At 37.5% G+C, this 23,002-nt stretch overlaps 1 protein-coding gene across 3 annotated transcripts in view; it reads right to left on the bottom strand.

Annotated features, from left to right (window-relative positions):
* LOC307131598 (solute carrier family 66 member 2) overlaps positions 1 to 23,002 on the bottom strand; it is a 75,321-nt gene that overhangs the window by 15,636 nt on the left and 36,683 nt on the right. For 2 of the 3 annotated variants that reach the window (XR_013817185.1, XM_079825317.1), the window contains exon 4: positions 6,777 to 6,993. Coding sequence is in view for 2 of the 3 variants with exons in the window: in XM_079825317.1 (XP_079681443.1) it covers positions 6,777 to 6,993 (217 nt within the window). In the remaining variant the exon portion in view is untranslated. Of the gene's footprint in view, positions 1 to 1,976; positions 4,992 to 6,776; positions 6,994 to 23,002 lie in introns of those variants that run through there. The other variant, XM_079825318.1, reaches the window with a different exon arrangement.

The raw sequence follows: 23,002 nt of genomic DNA, 5'->3' as shown, positions 1-23,002 counted from the left end.
ACAAAACTGTAGTTTACTCACAGCATAAATGCTAGAATATATGCCAGCTTGTATTACCTTTTTCTTTAGTTTTTGCCACGTGAATGAAAGTCCATGAGGCAGTCAGTCTTCTCTGAACTGGGGGGAAAAATAATTTTCTACTGACACAACTGTAGGTTACTCACAGCATAATAAAATAAATATGTCAGGTTGTAGTGCCTTTTTATTTGTTTGTTTTTTCCCCCACGTGAATGACAGTCGATTTGGAGAACATCGGTTTTCTCACTGATAATGATCAAAAAATGCGCGGGACATGTTTGGCTATGCCAAAATGTGAGAAAACACAAATTTCAACTAAACTTCCACTGGCAAAACGGTCGTTTACTCACAGCATAATAAATACTGGAATATATCAGTTTGTATTACATTTTATTTCGTTTTTTCCCCGTGTAAATGTCGGTCGGAGGATGATAATGCAACAGTCAATATCAAAATTGCGCGTGACACGTTTGACTGAAAACGCCACAATGTGAAAAAAAAAACACAAACATATGACGTTACAGTTTCCACTGACAAATCTGTGGTTTAATCAAAGCATAATATATAGAAGAATATGTCAGCTTGTATTACCCATTTCTTAAGTTTGTCATGTGAATGACGGTCGCTGGAGGATATTCAGTCAGTCTATTGACGGATAACTTTGCGCGGGACACGCTTGTCTATGCCAAAATGTGGAAAAACAAACACCTATAAATTACTTTTTCACAACAACAAAAAACCCCACTTGTGTACGCAAATCACATTAACTACTGCCACTGATAGATAAAAATATATATCTTGAGTAACTTAGGCAATGACGCGTTTGCTCGTCTTAACTGACATGGCACATATTACCATAACTTAGCCAATCGGTCTTCTTAAGATGAACAGAAGAGTCACGACAATACAAAACGTTACCACATAATAAATATGATCGTAAAAAAGTTTAAAAGTGCTCTAAAGAGAATTAAATGAAGCAGTTTGCCGTGCTTAACGTTACCTGTTAATCATCGTCGCTATCCTCTGAACTTGGGAGTTCTTCGTCAGCGGTGTGGGGGATGGGCAGATTAACGTTACACCTGTTTAAATAAATTCGCGGGCCGGTGCGTGAGGTAGAATGCGGTGATGAGTAAAAATATTTTTTTACAGTCTATGTTAAAAAAAAAGACCTAAATGTAGGCTTCCAATGAAGCTTAAAACTTCAAATTTATTTATTTATTTATGTTTTGTTAATTAACAATGAAAATATAAAAGTATATGCCTTATACTAAAGTAATTTCTTGAAACATATAATTTAAAATAAATTAGAAACAATTGTGGTTTCTAATTTGCTTTTAAATTATTTATTAATTATTTTCAACCATAAACAAACTATTCAATTAATTAAATTCAACTTTAATCTTTGAGGTAAAATATCAATAGGTTATTCATAACTTATTACGTTTAAGTTCTCCTTAATGCATTGCAGTTTTTGAGTTAACATCACATTTTTTATTAAGTGAAATTAACTTTTTTTTTTAAATAAGTTAAATTAACTCATTTCATTTAGTGACTTTCAGTGTTAGGTTTTACAGTGTAATATTAGGACAATTATAATCGAATCTATAAAGATAACTATGTTAGAAAGAGAAAGGTGATCAAACTTTGATTAAAGATTACAAGGACACATTAATTAAAAACAAATACTGTAATATTCCATACAAAATAAGAACAGTCCATTTTGATTTCATTGTAAAGTTGTGTGGATTATCAATGCGGCTATCAATGTTTTTATCGTTCATCAGCAGGAAACAATTGTTCTGAAAAGGATTCTAATGATATCGTTCCTCCATATTTATTAGTTTTAGTGTGGACTTCCTTATCTTCATAGAATTAGAATGATTATTAAAAGTTAAAACTTTATACACTGTAAACTAGTTGCCTCAAATTTTTTAAGTTAAGAAATGTAAATTTCAAGTAGGCAGAACTTGCAGATTTTTATTTTGTAATTATACATTTTAAGCGCTCTGAACGTGACTAGCTTTAAATAGCTAATTCAATAAATGCCACCTTGCTTATTGGTTACACAATGCTTTGGTAGCATTCACATAGCATAGCACTTGCTTAATAAGGACAACAATATAATACAATTAATATATATCTGTTCTCAAACTAAACCCATGCTCCACACGTGATGTGATGGTAACCCTAAAAAAAACCCCAACATAACAGAAACCTTTCTAAACTAGCATTACAAAACATTAAACACTACTAAATCTCCCAATTAACATTCATCTTGCACAAAAAAACCTCAAAAATAACACTTAATTTTGGCATTTACTGTCCCTTTTGAGTGTCATGGCAAAACATGCTGGGAAATAGAAATCCCAGTTCAGTTTCGGTGAAATTTAAGTTGGTCTAAATGAAAAGAAACAACTTCATAAAACTCAAAACAATGAAACGATTCAGATGACTTAAAATGTGTCAGTTTTGAGAACTCAAAAGAAAAAGAAAATTTTAAATACTCATAAAGTTAATTTGTTTGACCTAATTTGTTTAATTTGAGTTGGCTCCACTCAAACCAATTAATTATTTTGAGCGTTAGGATTTACACTGTAGTTATAGTATTCATTCCTGTCACTGTGTCCGAGGTCTTTGCTTGAATCGGACAAGAAGTTTTAAAACAAGGATAATGAGTCTATGTGTTATAAGAAAAAAGAGGATTTGCAAAGTGAGAGTCCATGTCCGCTGGGTCAATACATCGCTATAATTAGAACTATTATCAAAGAGTCCACCCCAAGGCTAAAGACAATTGTAATATAATTCACACTGAATATGGTTCTCAGACACACATGATAGTGTGAGGGAAAATGTCAGATATAGGATGAGCTCCTTTTGCTCACATATAAACAGTGCCCTCAGGGTCCAAAATCTAAAATGAAAAAGATTAGGAATCCATTTCAGTAAATATACAAATGTGAACTCACAAAAAAAATCCCCTGTCAAGAATTCTGAGGGCCTCACAGAAGTTGAACAATGGGGCAAAGAGGTTAGTCAGCGTGTCGCTGGGTACCTGGTCCATTAATGTCAGTCACAGTCTGCGATACGCTGCTACTTACATCTGTGTTTCCACCAGAAATGAACACATGAATTTAAACAGGACACAGGATCAACGAGAAGTTCAAACAAGGAGAAAGAAGGTCAACAAGAGAGATTGGCGCTTTCAGAAAATAGCAAGGGGAGATGGACCATTTAAATCCTTCAGTTTCAATAAATGTCTGCCTCAAGGGCACAGTGTCGGACCCTCCCAGATTCACTGGCCCATATTAAGGACTGTAGGGGGGTATGGATGGTTAAGAACAGTACTTCACGTGTCATTGGTGAAGATACAATCTCCACCTGCCACGATACCTCATAAAACTCTCTCTACAAGGGCACAGCAACACAAACACAAGCTCTGTTCCACAACCTACAGTAGAACGCTGCCCACCTAGACAGCATTTTACAACCTTGGCCCATTGAAATCAAACTCCAGAACATACATACAATTCACTACACAATGCAATAAAACATGCCTGATTCATGTTCATCTGCAAGAAATCATCATTCATGTTATATCATTTTGCAGAAATGTCACTACAAGCAAGTTTTTTTCCAGTGAGCCTGGGCTGGCATTATTGTTGCGATATGGATGTACATTAAAGAAATAGTTCACCCAAAAATTTCTCAACATTTACTGTTTGTTCCAAACTATGACTGTCTTTCTTCTTTGGAACAGAAGATGAGAGAAGAATGTTTGTCTTTTCTACAGTCTAAAAAAAAAGGTTCTATATGGCACCAAAAATGGTTCTTGGCTCGTAATCATAGGGGAACCTGTTTAAGTGCTATATAGCACCAACTTTGGTGCTTCAGTGGTTCTTCAGCGGTTCTTCAGAGGTTCTTCACCGGTTCTTCGACTAAGGAGCTATACATCACCTCTGAAGAAGCTTCCAAAAGTGTCATAAAATACCATAGATGTGTATATAATAGATGCCACATTCGACCACTCCTGACACATCGGCGCACCCGCCATCTTTGTATGCCGTCACTTACAGTAAGAATCAATGATGCCACAAAATTGAGCAGCTTCTGGTTGTGAAACCGCCGAGATTTAAATTCCTGAAGAAATGGGATAACCTTTCACAGGTGAGAATGTGTTGGTTTGTGTTTATATATGTATTAACCCAATATTACAGGTTTTTACAATGGCACTTTTTAACGTTTTAATGTCATGTAAGCTGATGCTTTCGTCTTGTTGTATTGTGTTAGTTTAGCAAAATCATAAGCTGAAGTCTATAGATATTCATACATGCGTCTAACTACGGTCACAGACACTCAGTCAACTTGCTCTCAAAGGTTCACGGACAGGCTTTGACTGTTCCAATATGGCGGACGGCTTACTTAAAGTGGCACAAAGAAACAGCCGCTAATGAGGCATCTATGTAGATATATCTTTGGTCTATATAACCTGTTCATTATAAGTGTTCTGAAGTCAAACGATTTCAAATATCATCCACTCTTCTGTATACTGAAACTTGATTACAGAGAGTTAAATTACGTTAAACCTGGCATGAAGCATTTGTACTTTAAATGTTGACAGATTTTCTTTTGACAGGTTGAACTAATATTGTTGTTAGTAGTAGCAAATATAATGATTTTAGAGAAAAACCAAAAAATCCAATGTTTGGGTGCAGCCTTCTCAGGTTTAAAGGTTCATCACATATTTATACACCGATATAAATACACAATATACTGTATACACACACACACAAGTACTGCCATACTGTTTTGGTGACAAATATCTTCCATTCATTGATGTTGAAGGACGGCTTATGTCTCCTAATGTCTCCAAATGTGACAAAAGCCTTCACCAACAATAAATTCACATGCATACGTTTAAAAAAACAGACGTCAGTGCAGTGATCGGTCGAGGGCCATAGACGCCTGCAGACACTCTGAAATCACATGAAGGGCAAAGACATTACACACTACACTCGACGGCGGTGACACATTCATTGTGTTCATAAAAAGATGGATTTCCGGAGAAACGCCATGTACATTAGCTTCCATTTTCCCTCTCTCAGCCTAAACTGTGCTCACAATGTTTAATTTGGCTCATAAAGAGGAGCCTGGAGCGTGTGTCAGATCGAGTTCTGTGGAGCAGACCATGAGATGAAGGACTTTTTCCCTTTTTTTTTTTGAAAAAAAGAGTTGTGAGCTGTGATTATTATGCTGACTGTACCCTGAAGCTAAATATATTAGCTTTAAATTCTCTCTTGCTCTCATTTTGGGATTTTTTCAAAAAGTACCAGTAAGGTCAACTTTATTTCACCAAGGAGTCTTCGGATTTGAGCAGAGTGGGTTGTAACATCAATTAACAAGCTCATTAGCTGTCTAATATGAATTATCTTCATTATGTGCCTTTAATGAGCTATGTCTCGGGTGAAGCATGTCCTGCAAACAATTACGGTGTAAATGTAACCTTCTCACCTTCTGCTTGCCATGGCACAGATGACATTGACACACATTATGGCGACAAATGAGGAAAAACTGCCACAAGAGGTTGTGAAGCATAAGCTGTAACGTGTTTTGAATGCCATGTTTTATAATGCTGCATAACATGGAACCATAACATACATGGACAGTAGTGTTGTAGTGATTGTTTTAGGGGCCAAAGTTCTGCGCACACAGAAGATTGGATTTTGTGAGTTCTCAGCTGGTAAAAATACCATCATATGTGCATTCAAACAACAAGCGCATTTAGCCCAGCACAGCATTGTTTTGGATGTTTGATAAGATAACATCATAACAGGTTTTTTTTTGTATCTTTATGTTCAGTGTAAAAAATTACAGTGTGAACCAGGACTAAGTCAATTAGGACATTTAAGTAACTTTTTAAAATGCGCCTTAGAAAAAACATTACTGGTGTGCATCTTGAGAAAAAAACAATGGCACTGATATATTTTAAGATATGTCAGTGCAAGTTGCTTTCAGTTAAGACAGCTGAAACAAGGCATTTAAGCCTCGTCTGTGAAACCGGGCATACATGTATCATTCTCTTTTTTGGTCCTAGACCAAAAGAACAAAGAGAACCAAACTACATGTACACTAGAGGTCTTCACAGGTCCATTTGGATCTGAAAACCTAAGGTCCGACCCAAGACCCGAGAATGTTTGGTTTGAAAACTTTGACAAGTGCCTTGGGTCTCGGGTGATTTAAAATAAATGTGCTTTTACTGAATGGACCAAAGAAGATACAAACTATGTGTTAATTACCAAACCCTCCAGGATACTGGTGTGCATAAACACCACATAAACTGTCCTCTACAATACCCAAGCCATTCCCGAGGATGAGTGTGAGGATTTGCTTCTTAATATTAACATATATATAAATTTCCTTGTCACTTGAGGTGAAACATAATGTTTATGAGCAGTTTATCTACTTGAAGGTGCTTGCCCAAGTGGACAACTATGTAGTGTTGCCAGATCGATTGCAGAAAACCATCTAAATGCAGTTGAGGCCAAACATTTGGGTCCAATTGGGTTTGGAAAAAATTGCCTACAGGTCTGTTCAGCCTTGGGTCTAATTTTATTGAGTTTGTCTTGGGTCGTGTTTTTCTTTTTTAAGAAAAAGAGAAGACCTCTAGAACAGACCCTTAATGTAACCTTTTAATGTAACAATTTAAGGGCAGGAATAAAGCATTTTAATGAAAGATCAATAACAGTTTGAGCCTTGTTTACCTCATGCCTCTGGTGGAGCGGTTGTTATAGTTCTGCAGCAGCTGAGGCAGGCCCAACATGGCTTCAAACATCACCGCCAAAGAGCCCAGGGTCTCCACAAATAGGACCCAGTCCAGAAAGAGGAACGTTATGAAAGCGCACACCATCATGAAGGCAAAACAGAACACCAGATAGTCCTCAAAAGAACTCCAGCTCCAGAAATACCGAAGGTCCAAATCTGGAAAGGAGACAAAGAAAGAAAAGGATAAAAATGAGTATTTCATTTACAGACAATAAGATATCTCCCAGCATCTCTCTATAACACTACCCACGAAAAAGGAGAGAAGGGAAACTTAAATGCATTTTTATCATTAGTATGCATATCACAATGTTCAACACCTCACACAAACTCTCTCACGCTATAAGAAAAGTTAAATGAGCTTTGAAACCTGTGTGCCTCTCTCTGCAAATCTGCATTATATAAAGAAACCCATTTACGAGAACTCAACATTTCATTTAGAATTTTCCTGAGAGCCATGAAATAAATGACCAGGCTCTCCAGGGGAAAACAGATAAACATTCAGCAGTGAGGATTAAGCACTGACATAAAATAAAGACACAACATCATGACTGTACTCGAGACAGAGGCAAAGAAAGCCATATATATATACATATATATATACATACATATATATATATGTATATACATATATATATACATATATGTATATATATATATATATATATATATATATATACATATATGTATATATATATATATATATATATATATATATATATATATATATATATATATATATATATATATATATATATATATATATATATATATATATATATATATATATATATATATATATATATATATATATATGTATATACATATATATATATATACATATATATATATACACAACTGTTATATATACATATGGATAAACACTGATCGGGCATAACATTGTGAAGTGAATAACACTGATTATCTCTTCATCACGGCACCTGTTAGTGGGTGGGATATATTAAGCAGCAAGTGAACATTTTGTCCTCAAAGTTGATGTGTTAGAAGCAGGAAAAATTGACACGCTTAAGGTTTTGAGCGAGTTTGATGAGGGCCAAATTATGTTGGCTAGACAACTGGGTCAGAGCATCTCCAAAACTGCAGCTCCTGTGGGGTGTTCTCGGTCTGCAGTGGTCAGCATCTATCAAAAGTGGTCCAAGGAAGGAACGGTGGTGAACCAGTGACAGGGTCATTGGCGGCCAAGGCTTATTGATGCACATGGGGAGCAAAGGCTGGCCCATGTGGTCCGATCAAACAGACGATCAACTGTAGCTCAAATTTCTCAAGAAGTTAATGCTGGTTCTGATAGAAAGGTGTCAGAATACACAGTGCATCACAGTTTGTTGCGTATGGGGCTGCATAGCCACAGACCGGTCAGGGGGCCCATGCTGACCCCTGTCCACCACCAAAAGCGCCAGCAGTGGGCACTTCAGCATCAGAACTGGAACATGGAGCAATGGAAGAAGGTGCCCTGGTCTGATGAATCACATTTTCTTTTACATCAAGTGTATGGTCGGGTGCGTGTGCGTCGCTTACCCGGGGAACACATAGCACCAGGATGCACTATGGGAAGAAGGAAAGCGGGTTGAGGCAGTGTGATATAATTATATATTTATATATATATATACACACTCACCTAAGGGATTGTTAGGAACACCATTACTAATACTGTGTTTGACCCCCTTTCGCCTTCAGAACTGCCATAATTCTACGTGGCATTGATTCAACAAGGTGCTGAAAGCATTCTTTAGAAATGTTGGCCCATATTGATAGGATAGCATCTTGCAGTTGATGGAGATTTGTGGGATGCACATCCAGGGCACGAAGCTCCCATTCCACCACATCCCAAAGATGCTCTATTGGGTTGAGATCTGGTGACTGTGGGGGCCATTTTAGTACAGTAAACTCATTGTCATGTTCAAGAAACCAATTTGAAATGATTCGAGCTTTATGACATGGTGCATTATCCTGCTGGAAGTAGCCATCAGAGGATGGGTACATGGTGGTCATAAAGGGATGGACATGGTCAGAAACAAAGCTCAGGTAGGCCGTGGCATTTAAACGATGCCCAATTGGCACTAAGGGGCCTAAAGTGTGCCAAGAAAACATCCCCCACACCATTACACCACCACCACCAGCCTGCACAGTGGTAACAAGGCATGATGGATCCATGTTCTCTTTCTGTTTACGCCAAATTCTGACTCTACCATCTGAATGTCTCAACAGAAATCGAGACTCATCAGACCAGGCAACATTTTTCCAGTCTTCAACTGTCCAATTTTGGTGAGCTTGTGCAAATTGTAGCCTCTTTTTCCTATTTGTAGTGGAGATGAGTGGTACCCGGTGGGGTCTTCTGCTGTTGTAGCCCATCCGCCTCAAGGTTGTGCGTGTTGTGGCTTCACAAATGCTTTGCTGCATACCTCGGTTGTAACGAGTGGTTATTTCAGTCAAAGTTGCTCTTCTATCAGCTTGAATCAGTCAGCCCATTCTCCTCTGACCTCTAGCATCAACAAGGCATTTTTGCCCACAGGACTGCCGCATAGTGGATGTTTTTCCCTTTTCACACCATTCTTTGTAAACCCTAGAAATGGTTGTGCGTCCCAGTAACTGAGCAGATTGTGAAATACTCAGACCGGCCCGTCTGGCACCAACAACCATGCCACGCTCAAAATTGCTTAAATCACCTTTCTTTCCCATTCTGACATTCAGTTTGGAGTTCAGGAGATTGTCTTGACCAGGACCACACCCCTAAATGCATTGAAGCAACTGCCATGTGATTGGTTGATTAGATAATTGCATTAATGAGAAATTGAAAAGGTGTTCCTAATAATCCTTTAGGTGAGTGTATATATATATATATATATATATATATATATATATATATATATATATATATATATATATATATATATATATATATATATATATATATATATATATATATATATATATATATATATATATATATATATATATATATATATATATATATATATATATATAAAGTAGGGCTGGGCAAATTAACACGTTAACGCGGGCGATACATGTTTTCAGCTTAACGCAATTAAAATATTTAACGCAAATAACGCAGCGTCCGTTTTTATATCCATTTTTGATTAGCGTTACATGATCATCACGCTCTTATTCATGTAAATGCTTCCAAGCGTGACAAGACACAAGCGAACGCGCTGTATGCCAATGTCCTGTGTGTGTGTGTGTGTGTCAGTGTCCTGTCTGTGTGGACGAGTCTCATGTCAGCTAATCAAGGGACACACACACACACACACACACACTCGACGCATAGATAGACTCGCGTCAGTTTCCTGCTCACATCGAGTTCTCTTTTGCTCTTGAACAAACAATAACACAGAGGATTTTGAGTATTCTCATATTAGGAGTCTTAAATTAGTTAAATAACGTCTTAAATGAACTTAAAGAGTTGTGAGGAAATAAGATGCGCGGGACAGCGCGTGAGATCCGCGGCTGTTCTTAAAGTGACAGTAGCACTGATGATGCCTGTCATTAATGTTCATCAAAGAACAACGGGAGCAGAGAAAATTTTAGCTTTAATGATGATTCATCTATATTTAATTTATTATTTATGCAGTTAAGAAAGATAACTATTACATTTCTGTATATGTATAACAGGGAAGGCCATGGGTAAATATAATATTTATTATTTTGGGTTTATGTAAAGATTGTTTTAAGTTCACTTAAATAAAAGTTGTTTTTTTTAAAGCCTAATAAATGTTGAAATTGGGAGCTTTCGGTTATACTGTAATGTAATGTAATTAATGTTTCATAGAGACATTAGTATCAGTGATACTGGCCTTCATTCATAAAAAGATGCCATTACAACAAATATTTAAAATATGCTGTCTTTAAATTGTTTCTTCATTAATGTGGAGAGTAATTGAAAGTATGACAATATCCAAATATTAAAAACTCCAATGTTTTTTTATTGCGATTAATCATGATTAATTACAGAAAAAATGCGATTAATTCATAAATTTTTGTTAATCGATTCACAGCACTAATATTATATATATACTGTATATATATTCTTTTCTGAAATAAACACTGAAGACTGAAGTGATGGCCACTGAAAATGTAACTGCAGAAAATATATATATATATATATATATATATATATATATATATATATATATATATATATATATATATATATATATATATATATATATATATATATATATATATATATATATATATATAGTGAAAGTGATGTAGAGTGTGATGATATAGTAAATCGGAAAGCAAGTGGTCGCATTTGAAATGCATGATAATACAAGTTGAAAACGGTAATGTGTCTTCGCTCACCATTTGTGATCGGATCACCAAAAAAGCATCTTAATACCAGGTGGAAACAGGGCTTCTCGCTCGCAGGCTCGATTTCAGTGATATTGTATATAATTAAATAGATAAAAATTCCAGGAAGTTCCAGGAGAGGTGGGATGTCTTGTGTATAGATAGAAAGATAGAAAACTGTTTTTTCATGTAATAATATTTCACAACATTATTGTTTTAGTTTATTTTCTATCAAAAAAATTGTATCTCGAGCATAGGCTTTTCTTTCAAAAACATTAAGACTATTACTTACTACAATTTAAAAAATTAACTATAAAACTATAATATATACAGAGATTATACAAAGACTGCACCAAAAAGCACATTTGCAACCTATAGATAGAAAGTTGGATAGATGGGCAGACGTACGGATGGATGGATGGATGGATGTTCACTGAAACCCAAAAAAATGTTCTATGGCATTACTGCAAAAGCACCCTTTTGTAACCTTTATTTTAAAGAGTAGTGATCTTATCCAATGAATATCAAAATTGAAACGTTTTCAAAATTGATGGCAAATGTAGGATATGTTCTGTCCAGTCTCTCTAAAATCAGTGAGGAGACAAAAAAATAATAAGACACAGTTAAGACAGGCTTCTTCATCACATTGGTCATCTCTACATTAGTGATCACGTACCATGTAAGACATCCTGACATGATCAACGACTACCTGTCTCTCTCCCAAACTGATAGCACAGGATCCTGAAATGAGCTGACATCAGCTCCAGAGAATTGATAGCTAAATAATAGCCCTATTTGTTACAGCTCTGACTGGAGTGTCACGTTGAGTGGTAGAGAGCCCACAGACCACACACTGTCATTTAGTAGGTTTTATGTTCAGATTACTTGTATGCATCTACCTGACAGGCACCGGTACTGTGTGACTGCCATGCCATTGGCTGCTCCTGGGAAACATTTGCATGATTGTGTGGTAAAGGACATCTCAATGTGTGTATTTGCATCAAATTATCAGAAAACTCACAGCCTGAAATGGGAAAACAGATAGGATCAGGAATTAGAAAGCTTCGGAAATGACATAAAAGTTAAGTGCTACGCTAGGAAGGAAAGCACAAGAAAAATGGGAACAATCTCTTCCTGACAATGTGAAGGATATTTGTTTCCATGAAATCGCAGGTGTGATCGCAGGGTTTTCAAAATGAGCAGTGGTGAATTAAGAACATTTTGCACTATATATATTTTTTTTTGTCCGTGTAAAATGTAACTATTCAACAGTTTTCCCTGCATATTTGTGATAAAAAGCAGATATATATACACTATATTGCCAAAAGTTTTGGGATGCCTGCCTTGCAGATGAACTTTAATGACATCCCATTCTTAATCTGTAGGGTTTAATATGGAGTTGGCCCACCCTTTGCAGCTATAACAGCTTCAGCTCTTCTGGGAAGGCTTTCCACAAGGTTTAGGAGTGTGTTTATGGGAATTTTTGACCATTCTTCTAGAAGTGCATTTGTGAGGTCAGGCACTGATGTTGGACGAGAAGGCCTGGCTCGCAGTCTCCGCTCTAAATCATCCCAAATGTGTTCTATCGGGTTGAGGTCAGGACTCTGCAGTCCAGTCAAGTTCCTTCACATAAAACTCGCTCATCCATGTCTTTATGGACCTTGTTTGGTGCACTGGTGCGCAGTCATGTTGGAACAGGAAGGGGCCGTTCCCACAAAGTTGGGAGCATGAAATTGTCCAAAATGTCTTGGTATGCTGAAGCAGTAAGAGTTCTTTTCACTGGAACTAAGGAGCCAAGCCCAACTCCTGAAAAACAACCCCACACCATAATCCCCCCTTCACCAAACGAAGTGATTGGAACACATGAATTAAATTATTTGGGGTGTCCCAATACTTTTGGCAATATAGTATAGAGTTCAGATGGAAAAGCTTCTAAAAGCCACTTGACGCAGAATATGACGCAGCGCCGGCATTCGGGAATCCATGAAATACACACTTTAACCCCATTTTGAGAACTACGCCGAGACCTAAATCACGATCAATGTAGAATCCAACAGCTTAGACACACGCGTCTTCCTCTGCTCGTAAACAAATCGCTTCTGGGTCATATGTCCGAACGCCGGATCTGCGTCATATTCTCGCGCATGCGTCGTGGAGGCATACACGGAAGTCGAGAACAAGTTGGTTAAAGGTGTTATTTTGATTTTTTTTTGCGCACAAAAACTATTGTCGTCGCATCGTAAAATTATTGTAGAGCCACTGTGGTGAGATAGACTTTGTAACGACGTTTTAAGTGCCTTTCATGGATCTTGGAAGTGTCAATGTACTGAATGCCAATGGAGGCCTATCTGAAGCCTTTCTCAGCCATCAGCTTTCAACTAAAATATCTTCATTTGTGTTCCGAATATGAACGGAGGTCTTACGGGTGTCCAACGACATGAGGGTGAGTAATTAATGACAGAATTTTCATTTTTGGGTGAACTAACCCTTTAAGTTACACACTTAACCGGAGACGAATTAATTCTGAACCCTGAATGTCACCCTAAAACAGCGCCACAATCCTTCTAGAGCAACCCGATGTGCAAAAAAGAAAAGTGTCTTTCTCAAATTTACATCACTGACAGATCACTGCTTGTTCCTTGAGGAGAAATCTGCGGTCACTTTTCTAAACAAATGAACTGACAGTCAATACAACAGGGGGAAAACACCACAGATTTACATCGAACAAGTCACCAACTCTGTATATCATAGATTCTTTAGGGTGAGCTTTTTTTCTTTTCTTTTTTTGACCTGCAAACACTCAGAACACCCTAGAAAGCGCTTACAAAATGCCATCATCCTTCATCCAGGCCGATGTGCAAGCTATAACCTGTCATGCTCCAGAACGTCTTGTTCCCCACTGGTGGCATTCAACGGAACGGTCACACTTCAAAATGGAAGATAAAGGTGCGCAATAAAAAAAAAAGACAAAAACAAGAACAGAGCCTTTTCTTCTCAGATGTCCACAGATCAAACATTTCAATTACTATAACATAGCACCCACCTCAAAGTCAGAAGTTTGTCTTAACCTTTATGTTTGCGGTGGCTCTAATCTCTGGGAAAAGAAACTCACATCAGTGGAGCTTTCAGGCCACAGCATCTGCAGACAGGTCTTAACTCCCTACTGCTTCATGAGGCACTTCAATCTCAGCCCAAAAAAAAAAAGGCCTAAGGAACCTTTGAAGAGAATGACAACTAATATGAAGACCAATTCAAATAATATAATATAATAATATCTCTTCTGCTTTTCTTACAATGGCCATGTTCCCAAGGTCTGTAGCCTGATGAACCCTGTCAAAGATGTCCTGTCAGTGCCTGGATGAAGGCCAAGGGCCCTAATGTCAGATGCTTGTCCAATTTTGCTAGGCTCTGCCCATCAGCTGCACCCTCAAAGCCATTCAAGTCTGTTTTAAAGAAGTAGTCCAGTTTGCAGAATCCCATGAGTGTTTATTTATACACCGATTCATTTTGCATGCATGCATGATCATGCATATTAATTTGCAGAGGCACATGTCTCTGGTATGCTATGAATGCTTGATTATGTGCAGGCATAAAACATGAATGCTAATGCAATACATACAAAATAATAAACAAACAAATACATGCAGCTTTTGTGAATATAAGATCCATCACAAGATCTTTCAGAAATCATTAAAATATGCTAAATTGTAATAATATCACAACATTTCTGAAGGATTGTGATATTGAAGACTGAAGTAAAGGCTGCTCAATTCAACTTTGGCATCACAGGAATAAATCACATTTTAAAAATGTATTGAAATAAAAAAAAAATTAAAACTATAATTCACAATATAGCTTTTTTAAAAGTATTTTCTCTCAAATAAATGCAGTCCTGGTAAGCATAAGATACATATAGGCAAAAATGCATGTATGGATGTATTTATGAATGTATACATGCATGTGTACGTAAGTTGGATGCCTACTATGCAGTATCGGTTCTGGCTAATTTGGTATCTGCTGGCGGTGTGAACGGGGCAATAGGCGCGTCAAATGAGCAGTGAATTTCGCGAGCGACAACCAATAGGAGTGAAGACTGTCAGAGTGGAGCTCATGTCACCGTCTGCAGTGCAGGCAAGACTGGACAGAGTACTGGAGCGATTTCACTGTTTTGATATGCATTTTAGATTCACATACTTTAGGCCTAATTACCTTTCCAGACAAAATGAATACATTTGTGGAAAGTTTCATTTTTAGGCTTATAAATGCCACTTGCATTCAAGTCATGCAAGAGCCTGATGAGATTTAAAATGTGTTGGGAAGGATTTTTCTATGTCCCTGCCAATTTGTGAAAGCCATCTATGGTGATTGCACTAGGTTTCTGGGTTTTGAGAACACTAATTTAAGTAGGCATGCTCAAGAACAGATGTCCAGAACTGAACATGTTATCAGTTTCATGAATTATTCCACAGAAATAGCGCATACACACACACACACACACACACACACACACACACACACACACACACACACACACACACACACACACACACACACACACACACACACACACACACACACACACACACACACACACACACACACACACACACACACACACACACACACACACACACACACACACACACACACACACACACACACGTCTGTTTACTATTGTTGTGGGGACTCTCCATAGATGCATAGATGTAATGGTTTTTATACTGTACAAACTGTATATACACACACACACACACACACACACGTCTGTTTACTATCGTTGTGGGGACTCTCCATAGATGCATAGATGCAATGTTTTTTTTTAATAATGTACAAACTGTATACACACACACACACACACACACGTCTGTTTACTATCATTGTGGGGACTCTCCATAGATGTAATGTTTTTTATACTGTACAAACTGTATACACACACACACACACGTCTGTTTACTATCGTTGTGGGGACTCTCCATAGATGCATAGATGTAATGTTTTTTTTTTATACTGTACAAACTGTATACACACACACACACACACACACACACGTCTGTTTACTATCATTGTGGGGACTCTCCATAGATGTAATGTTTTTTATACTGTACAAACTGTATACACACACGTCTGTTTACTATCGCTGTGGGGACTCTCCATAGATGCATAGATGTAATGGTTTTTATACTGTGCAAACTGTATACACACACAAACACACGTCTGTTTACTATCGTTGTGGGGACTCTCCATAGATGCATAGATGCAATGTTTTTTTTTAATAATGTACAAACTGTATACACACACACACACACACACACGTCTGTTTACTATCATTGTGGGGACTCTCCATAGATGTAATGTTTTTTATACTGTACAAACTGTATACACACACACACACACGTCTGTTTACTATCGTTGTGGGGACTCTCCATAGATGCATAGATGTAATGTTTTTTTTTTATACTGTACAAACTGTATACACACACACACACACACACACACACGTCTGTTTACTATCATTGTGGGGACTCTCCATAGATGTAATGTTTTTTATACTGTACAAACTGTATACACACACGTCTGTTTACTATCGCTGTGGGGACTCTCCATAGATGCATAGATGTAATGGTTTTTATACTGTGCAAACTGTATACACACACAAACACACGTCTGTTTACTATCATTGTGGGGACTCTCTATAGATGTAATGGTTTTTATACTGTACAAACTGTACACACACACACACAAACACACACACACACACACACACACACACACACACACACACACACACACACACAAATCTGTTTACTATCGTTGTGGGGACTCTCCATAGATCCATTGATGTAATGTTTTTTATACTGTACAAACTGTATACACACACACACACACACACGTCTGTTTACTATCATTGTGGGGACTCTCCATAGATACATAGATGTAATGTTTTTTTATACTGTACAAACTGTATACACACACACACGTCTGTTTACTATCGCTGTGGGGACTCTCCATAGATACATAGATGTAATGTTTTTTATACTGTACAAACTGTATACACACACACACGTCTGTTTACTATCGCTGTGGGGACTCTCCATAGATGCATAGATGTAATGGTTTTTATACAGTGCAAACTGTATACACACACACACACACACACACACACACACACACACACACACACGTCTGTTTATTATCGTTGTGGGGACTCTCCATAGATGCATAGATGTAATGTTTTTTATACTGTACAGACTGTATACACACACACACATTGGTCTATTAACCTACAGGAGTCTTGACGCCACCTCCTCATTTAAATATTCAGTACAGCTCTTATTTTCTTGGTGTTTTTGACCGACATAATCACACCTACTCAGACATCCATGCACTTTATGAATATTTATACAATGTGGTGATATTACATTGCAACGATGCTTAGTATGCATGTGTTAAACATACTTTCTGTCAAGTGTGACCGTTCTATTTAAATTAAGCCATTCTTTATCTCTCTCTCATGCACACAATTTATCCATGACAAGCAGTACGAGTCCCAATAAACCTTCTCATTCTGTGTCTTTTTGACTGACACAATCAAAACTACTCTGAGCTGATCCACTCAATGAATATTCATGCAATACAGTGATACGCACACTACTTTGCATAGGATTTCATGCATGCATGCCCATAGCATGCACTTATTTCCTGCCAAGTGTGACCAGTCTATCTACATTAACATCCATTTGGAGCTCTCTGAATATTAATTAGCAACCTTGTGGGTTAATTAGTGAAGCTGTTTATCAAGGAAAAGTGCTTTTTACATGCATGTGTCGTATTTGTTGAGAAATGGCTTGGTGGGAATATGAGGAAACATCTGGAACAGGCACAGAACAAGCTCAAAAGTCTCACTTCGAACACCCCGACCCAAATGTTACCACAACCTACAGATAACCTTGGTGAGCTCTGACAGCCCTGATGCACTGATGCAACTTTACAGCAATACATCATTGAGAAAACGATGATAGTGTGATGGGTCGCCTCAAGGATTCCCCTTGGCTGGATAACATTTCGTGTTGGAAATAGGTAATCGATCGGGATCCTACCTATAAGTGGCTTTAAATTAGATGAAAACAGATAATTAGGTAGGGGATCAAGCGGGGTAATTAAGCAGTTGACCCCAAGGGGAGTGACTAAAACAGCCTGTGCTGAGAAAACACTACTTCAGCATCTAGAGGTTGAACATCTGTGAAGATGCCAGAGAGATGTCCCTAGGTGCTTGCCTGACAATACAAAGTCGAATGATTAATTTAACCTTAGTAATTCACAGCACTGCAGAGTGACCTTTTGAGATCCATGAAGGTCGATGCTTTTCTCTCACAAAGCAACCTTGGGTTAAAGAGGGTGATGACTCATGCGAATTAACTTCACCCGCAACATTCGCCATTGGAGAGGAATTTAGGATAGAGGCATTGAAGCAATAAAAATGTGTTTTGTCTTACCCTGATTCACTATAGTAAGCCTATTATAAGGGTTTATATTTTAGACCAGTCAGATTTTATGGGAAATTGCGTACATGCATCATGCGCATGTCTCAGTGTATGGTGTGGGAGTGGCATAGCTAAGTTGTAAGTTGTAAGACAGTAACCTTGGGCGACTGGATGGGGTGTGTCCAGCGATGCAACAAAGTTGAGATCTGTTCAACTTTATGCAAATGAAGAGCGGCTTTCAGGAACGACCACCAATAGTAGTGAAGTCAGTGGAGTGCACATAATCTGTTGCTCTTCAGTGCCAAGGCAAGATGAAGGAGAAGCTCATTTTAGGTGTCAGCAACTGTCCTATAATTTACGATATGTGACCCTGGACCACAAAACCAGTCATAAGTCGCACGGGTATATTTGTAGCAATAGCCAACAAAACATTGTATGGGTCAAAATTATCGATTTTTATTTTATGCCAAAAATCATTAGGATATTAAGTAAAGATCATGTTCCATGAAGATATTTCCTACCATAAATATATCAAAAATGTATTAGTATTACAGATATTACAGATTTTTAATATATAGTATCAGTCAATATAAATTGGGTATATAACAGCCAATGCTAGATATTTAATTGTGCACAATTTTAACCAATTTCTGCTATTTTTCGATTTAGATTAAATATCAGGGGCCGTATTCACAAAACATTTTATCTTAGCACTAAGAGTTCTCCTAAATAGCAGTAAAAGTTCTTAGCCTTAAAACCTATTCACAAAGCTGCTGAGAGCAACTTTTACTAAGGAACAGAAAGAAGTCTTAAGCTAAGAGAAAGGGCGGGGTTGACCTTGTTGCTATGGATGATGTCATCACGCTTACTAACTATGCCCACGGTGATTGGCTGATGGGGGAGGAGTCTCAGTCAGTGATAGAAATATTGTAGAACGTATCATGTTGCCATATTCCAAAAATTTTTTTTAAATAAAAATGTTGCCATATTAAAATAAAGATTAAAAAAAGAATGTTGCCATATTAAAATAAAGATTTTAAAAAGTAGGCTAAGTGTAGTAGTAATATGCATTGCTAAGGACTTCATTTGGACAACTTTAAAGGCGATTTTCTCAATATTTGGACCCCCCCCCCCCCCCCCCTTAGATTCCAGATTTTCAAATAGTTGTATCTCGGACAAATATTGTCCTATCCTAACAAACTATACCTCAATGGAAAGCTTATTTATTCATAAAATGTCTCCCTGTACATACAGTGGCTCTTTTCATGCTGACTTTGAGCCTGAAGGGTTTCGTGAGCCCAGAAAGAACGGCATTTTCTCCTGCATCAGCATCAAACGCATGCGTTGTGGTGCTTACGTTAACAGTGTCGGCACTGAGTTTACTATGTGTAGGAGGAACAGTGTAGGAGACTGACACAGAACAGAAGAAATTGTTGAATAAAGTTGTTGGTTTTTTATTGGGCACAAAAAGTATTCTCATCACTTCATAGCATCATGGTTGAACCACTTGAGTCACATGGACTATTTTAACAATCTCTTTACTACCTTTCTGGGCCTTGAAAGTCGCAATGCAGTCTATGTGGGGTCAGAAAGCTCTCGGATTTCATACATAAAAATCTCAATTTGTGTTCCGAAGATGAAGGAAGGTCTTATGGGTTTGGAATGACAAGAGGGTGAGTTATTAATGATTTTCGGGCGAACTATCCCTTCAATCTCGAACCTCCAGGAAATCACAAAAAATAACAGAGGGGAGTCTGTTGGCTAAAAGAGAGCGCGACAGAGCTCTTAATAAAACGAGAATTAACATTGGCTTTTCGGAGATGGCGAGAACTGGGGGATTGAAAAATTTAGTAAAAGTGAGCAGAGATGGAGTTATTACTCAACAGATAAGGTATTACCAAATGGCCATATACCTCTCTAACAGAGTTCATTGTAAAGAATTATCTATTGTGAAGGGTCAATATTATGGGTTGTTGTAGTACAGCACTGGAATTTATTTTCAAGGAAGTATTGTCTATTGGGTAAAGCTACAGTAATGCCTTGAGCTAGTCAGCTTAAGATCCTTTCCATCTAAATATCTCTTAAGCCTATAGTGAATGTTTTATGAGCAGTAGGGTAATCTCTCTCTTTTTCTAGTTATAAGAAAGAACCACATTCATCTGCAAAGTCAGATAAAGCAGAAGCACAACCAAAACAATGTTTTTTTTTGTTTTAACTAATAGAGGGTAACATTTACAGTGTACCCTAGGAAAATTATAAAATGGCACATCATGACAAAAAGGTTGATCTTACATTTGGGTTAACGGGCTATCATGTGACTTGACATTGAAATTCAATATCAAATCAGCTTTATGTCAAATATTTTATAACATCTTACTGTTTTTATGAATATTGTTACATAAGCATACCTTAATTTTACATCTCCAAGATGTAATGCCAACCATTTAACGCTGAATAATTTAATTTAGAAATTACAAGTACAAACCAACTTAACATCATAACATTCAACGCAAACTACACATATGAGAGAAGGTCTCCCAACCACATCAGAGAGCACACAAACTAGGGATTATCAGTCATTTAAAGCTGCTTATCTTCCTCTCAGCTCCCTTGTTGATGGTGTATACTGGTCGATATTTGAAACCATTATTGAACAGAGGCCTAATTTTCTTTAGTCCATCTCTGCTTATCACACTTCCCCCCTGTCCAGCTGCTTTGCCGCTGATGGACAACCAGATCACCTTCACGCATGTGTCTGGATTATCCTACAAAATCTTAATTGTTCTCTGTGATAAATCTAAGTGGTCATAAAATGAAAGGGGGAAAAGAGAGATTAGTTGTTTGAGTGTGAAAGCATCGTCTCAGACTGTTGCCTGGATGTCTATTCTGTTTGCGTTCACTAGTCATCCTCAACCATTCTCTAACCTCAGGCAATGACATCGAGATCGCTTTGCCAAGGCAATTATTTAGGTCCACCTGTGCCTTCAGTCATCTTCCAGCTAAATGCAGTGAGTGCAGGTGGCCGTGGAGGGAGGGCTCATGCAGAAATCTCTATCACTTTTCCCAGCTGTGCTGAGGGAACAGAAGTTTAACCACAGTCACACCCGCCTGAGCCTGATGTTTACAAAGCAAAGAGGTTAACCAATCATAACCTTCAGAACTTCAGCTTTGAATTAGAGACGCACAATATATTGGTACTGTAACACGAGGGCACTCAGGGATGAAGGAAAGCAGATATTTAATGATAAAGTAACAAGAAAATATCCAAAGCTCAGGGAACACATGGAACACTAGCAACGGAACTGAGAGCAATGCCACACAACCATGGAAGAACAAGACCTGACCATGAACACAGGAAACACTTATAATGTAAGGCTTATAACCAATTTAATTCAATACAACTCAATTATCTGCGATATTACATATTTTCAATATATAGTATCAGTCAATATAAATTGGGTATATAACAGCCAATGCTAGATATTTAATTGTGCACACTTTCACCAATTTCTGCTATTTTTAGATTTAGATGAAATATCAGGGGCCGTATTCACAAAACATTTTATCTTCGCACTAAGAGTTCTCCTAAATAGCATTAAAAGTTCTTAGCCTTAAAACCTATTCACAAAGCTGCTGAGAGCAACTTTTACTAAGGAACAGAAAGAAGTCTTAAGCTAAGAGAAAGGGCGGGGTTGACCTTGTTGCTATGGATGATGTCATCACGCTTACTAACTATGCCCACGGTGATTGGCTGATGGGGGAGGAGTCTCAGTCAGTGATAGAAATATTGTAGAACGTATCATGTTGCCATATTCCAAAAATTTTTTTTAAATAAAAATGTTGCCATATTAAAATAAAGATTAAAAAAAGAATGTTGCCATATTAAAATAAAGATTTTAAAAAGTAGGCTAAGTGTAGTAGTAATATGCATTGCTAAGGACTTCATTTGGACAACTTTAAAGGCGATTTTCTCAATATTTGGACCCCCCCCCCCCCCCCCCCTTAGATTCCAGATTTTCAAATAGTTGTATCTCGGACAAATATTGTCCTATCCTAACAAACTATACCTCAATGGAAAGCTTATTTATTCATAAAATGTCTCCCTGTACATACAGTGGCTCTTTTCATGCTGACTTTGAGCCTGAAGGGTTTCGTGAGCCCAGAAAGAACGGCATTTTCTCCTGCATCAGCATCAAACGCATGCGTTGTGGTGCTTACGTTAACAGTGTCGGCACTGAGTTTACTATGTGTAGGAGGAACAGTGTAGGAGACTGACACAGAACAGAAGAAATTGTTGAATAAAGTTGTTGGTTTTTTATTGGGCACAAAAAGTATTCTCATCACTTCATAGCATCATG

This window comes from Gobio gobio (genome assembly GCF_949357685.1).
Source record: "Gobio gobio genome assembly, chromosome: 9".
Classification (NCBI taxonomy): Eukaryota; Metazoa; Chordata; class Actinopteri; order Cypriniformes; family Gobionidae; genus Gobio; species Gobio gobio.
Note: the sequence above shows the minus strand (reverse complement) of the source record. Positions and strands in the feature narration are given on the sequence as shown.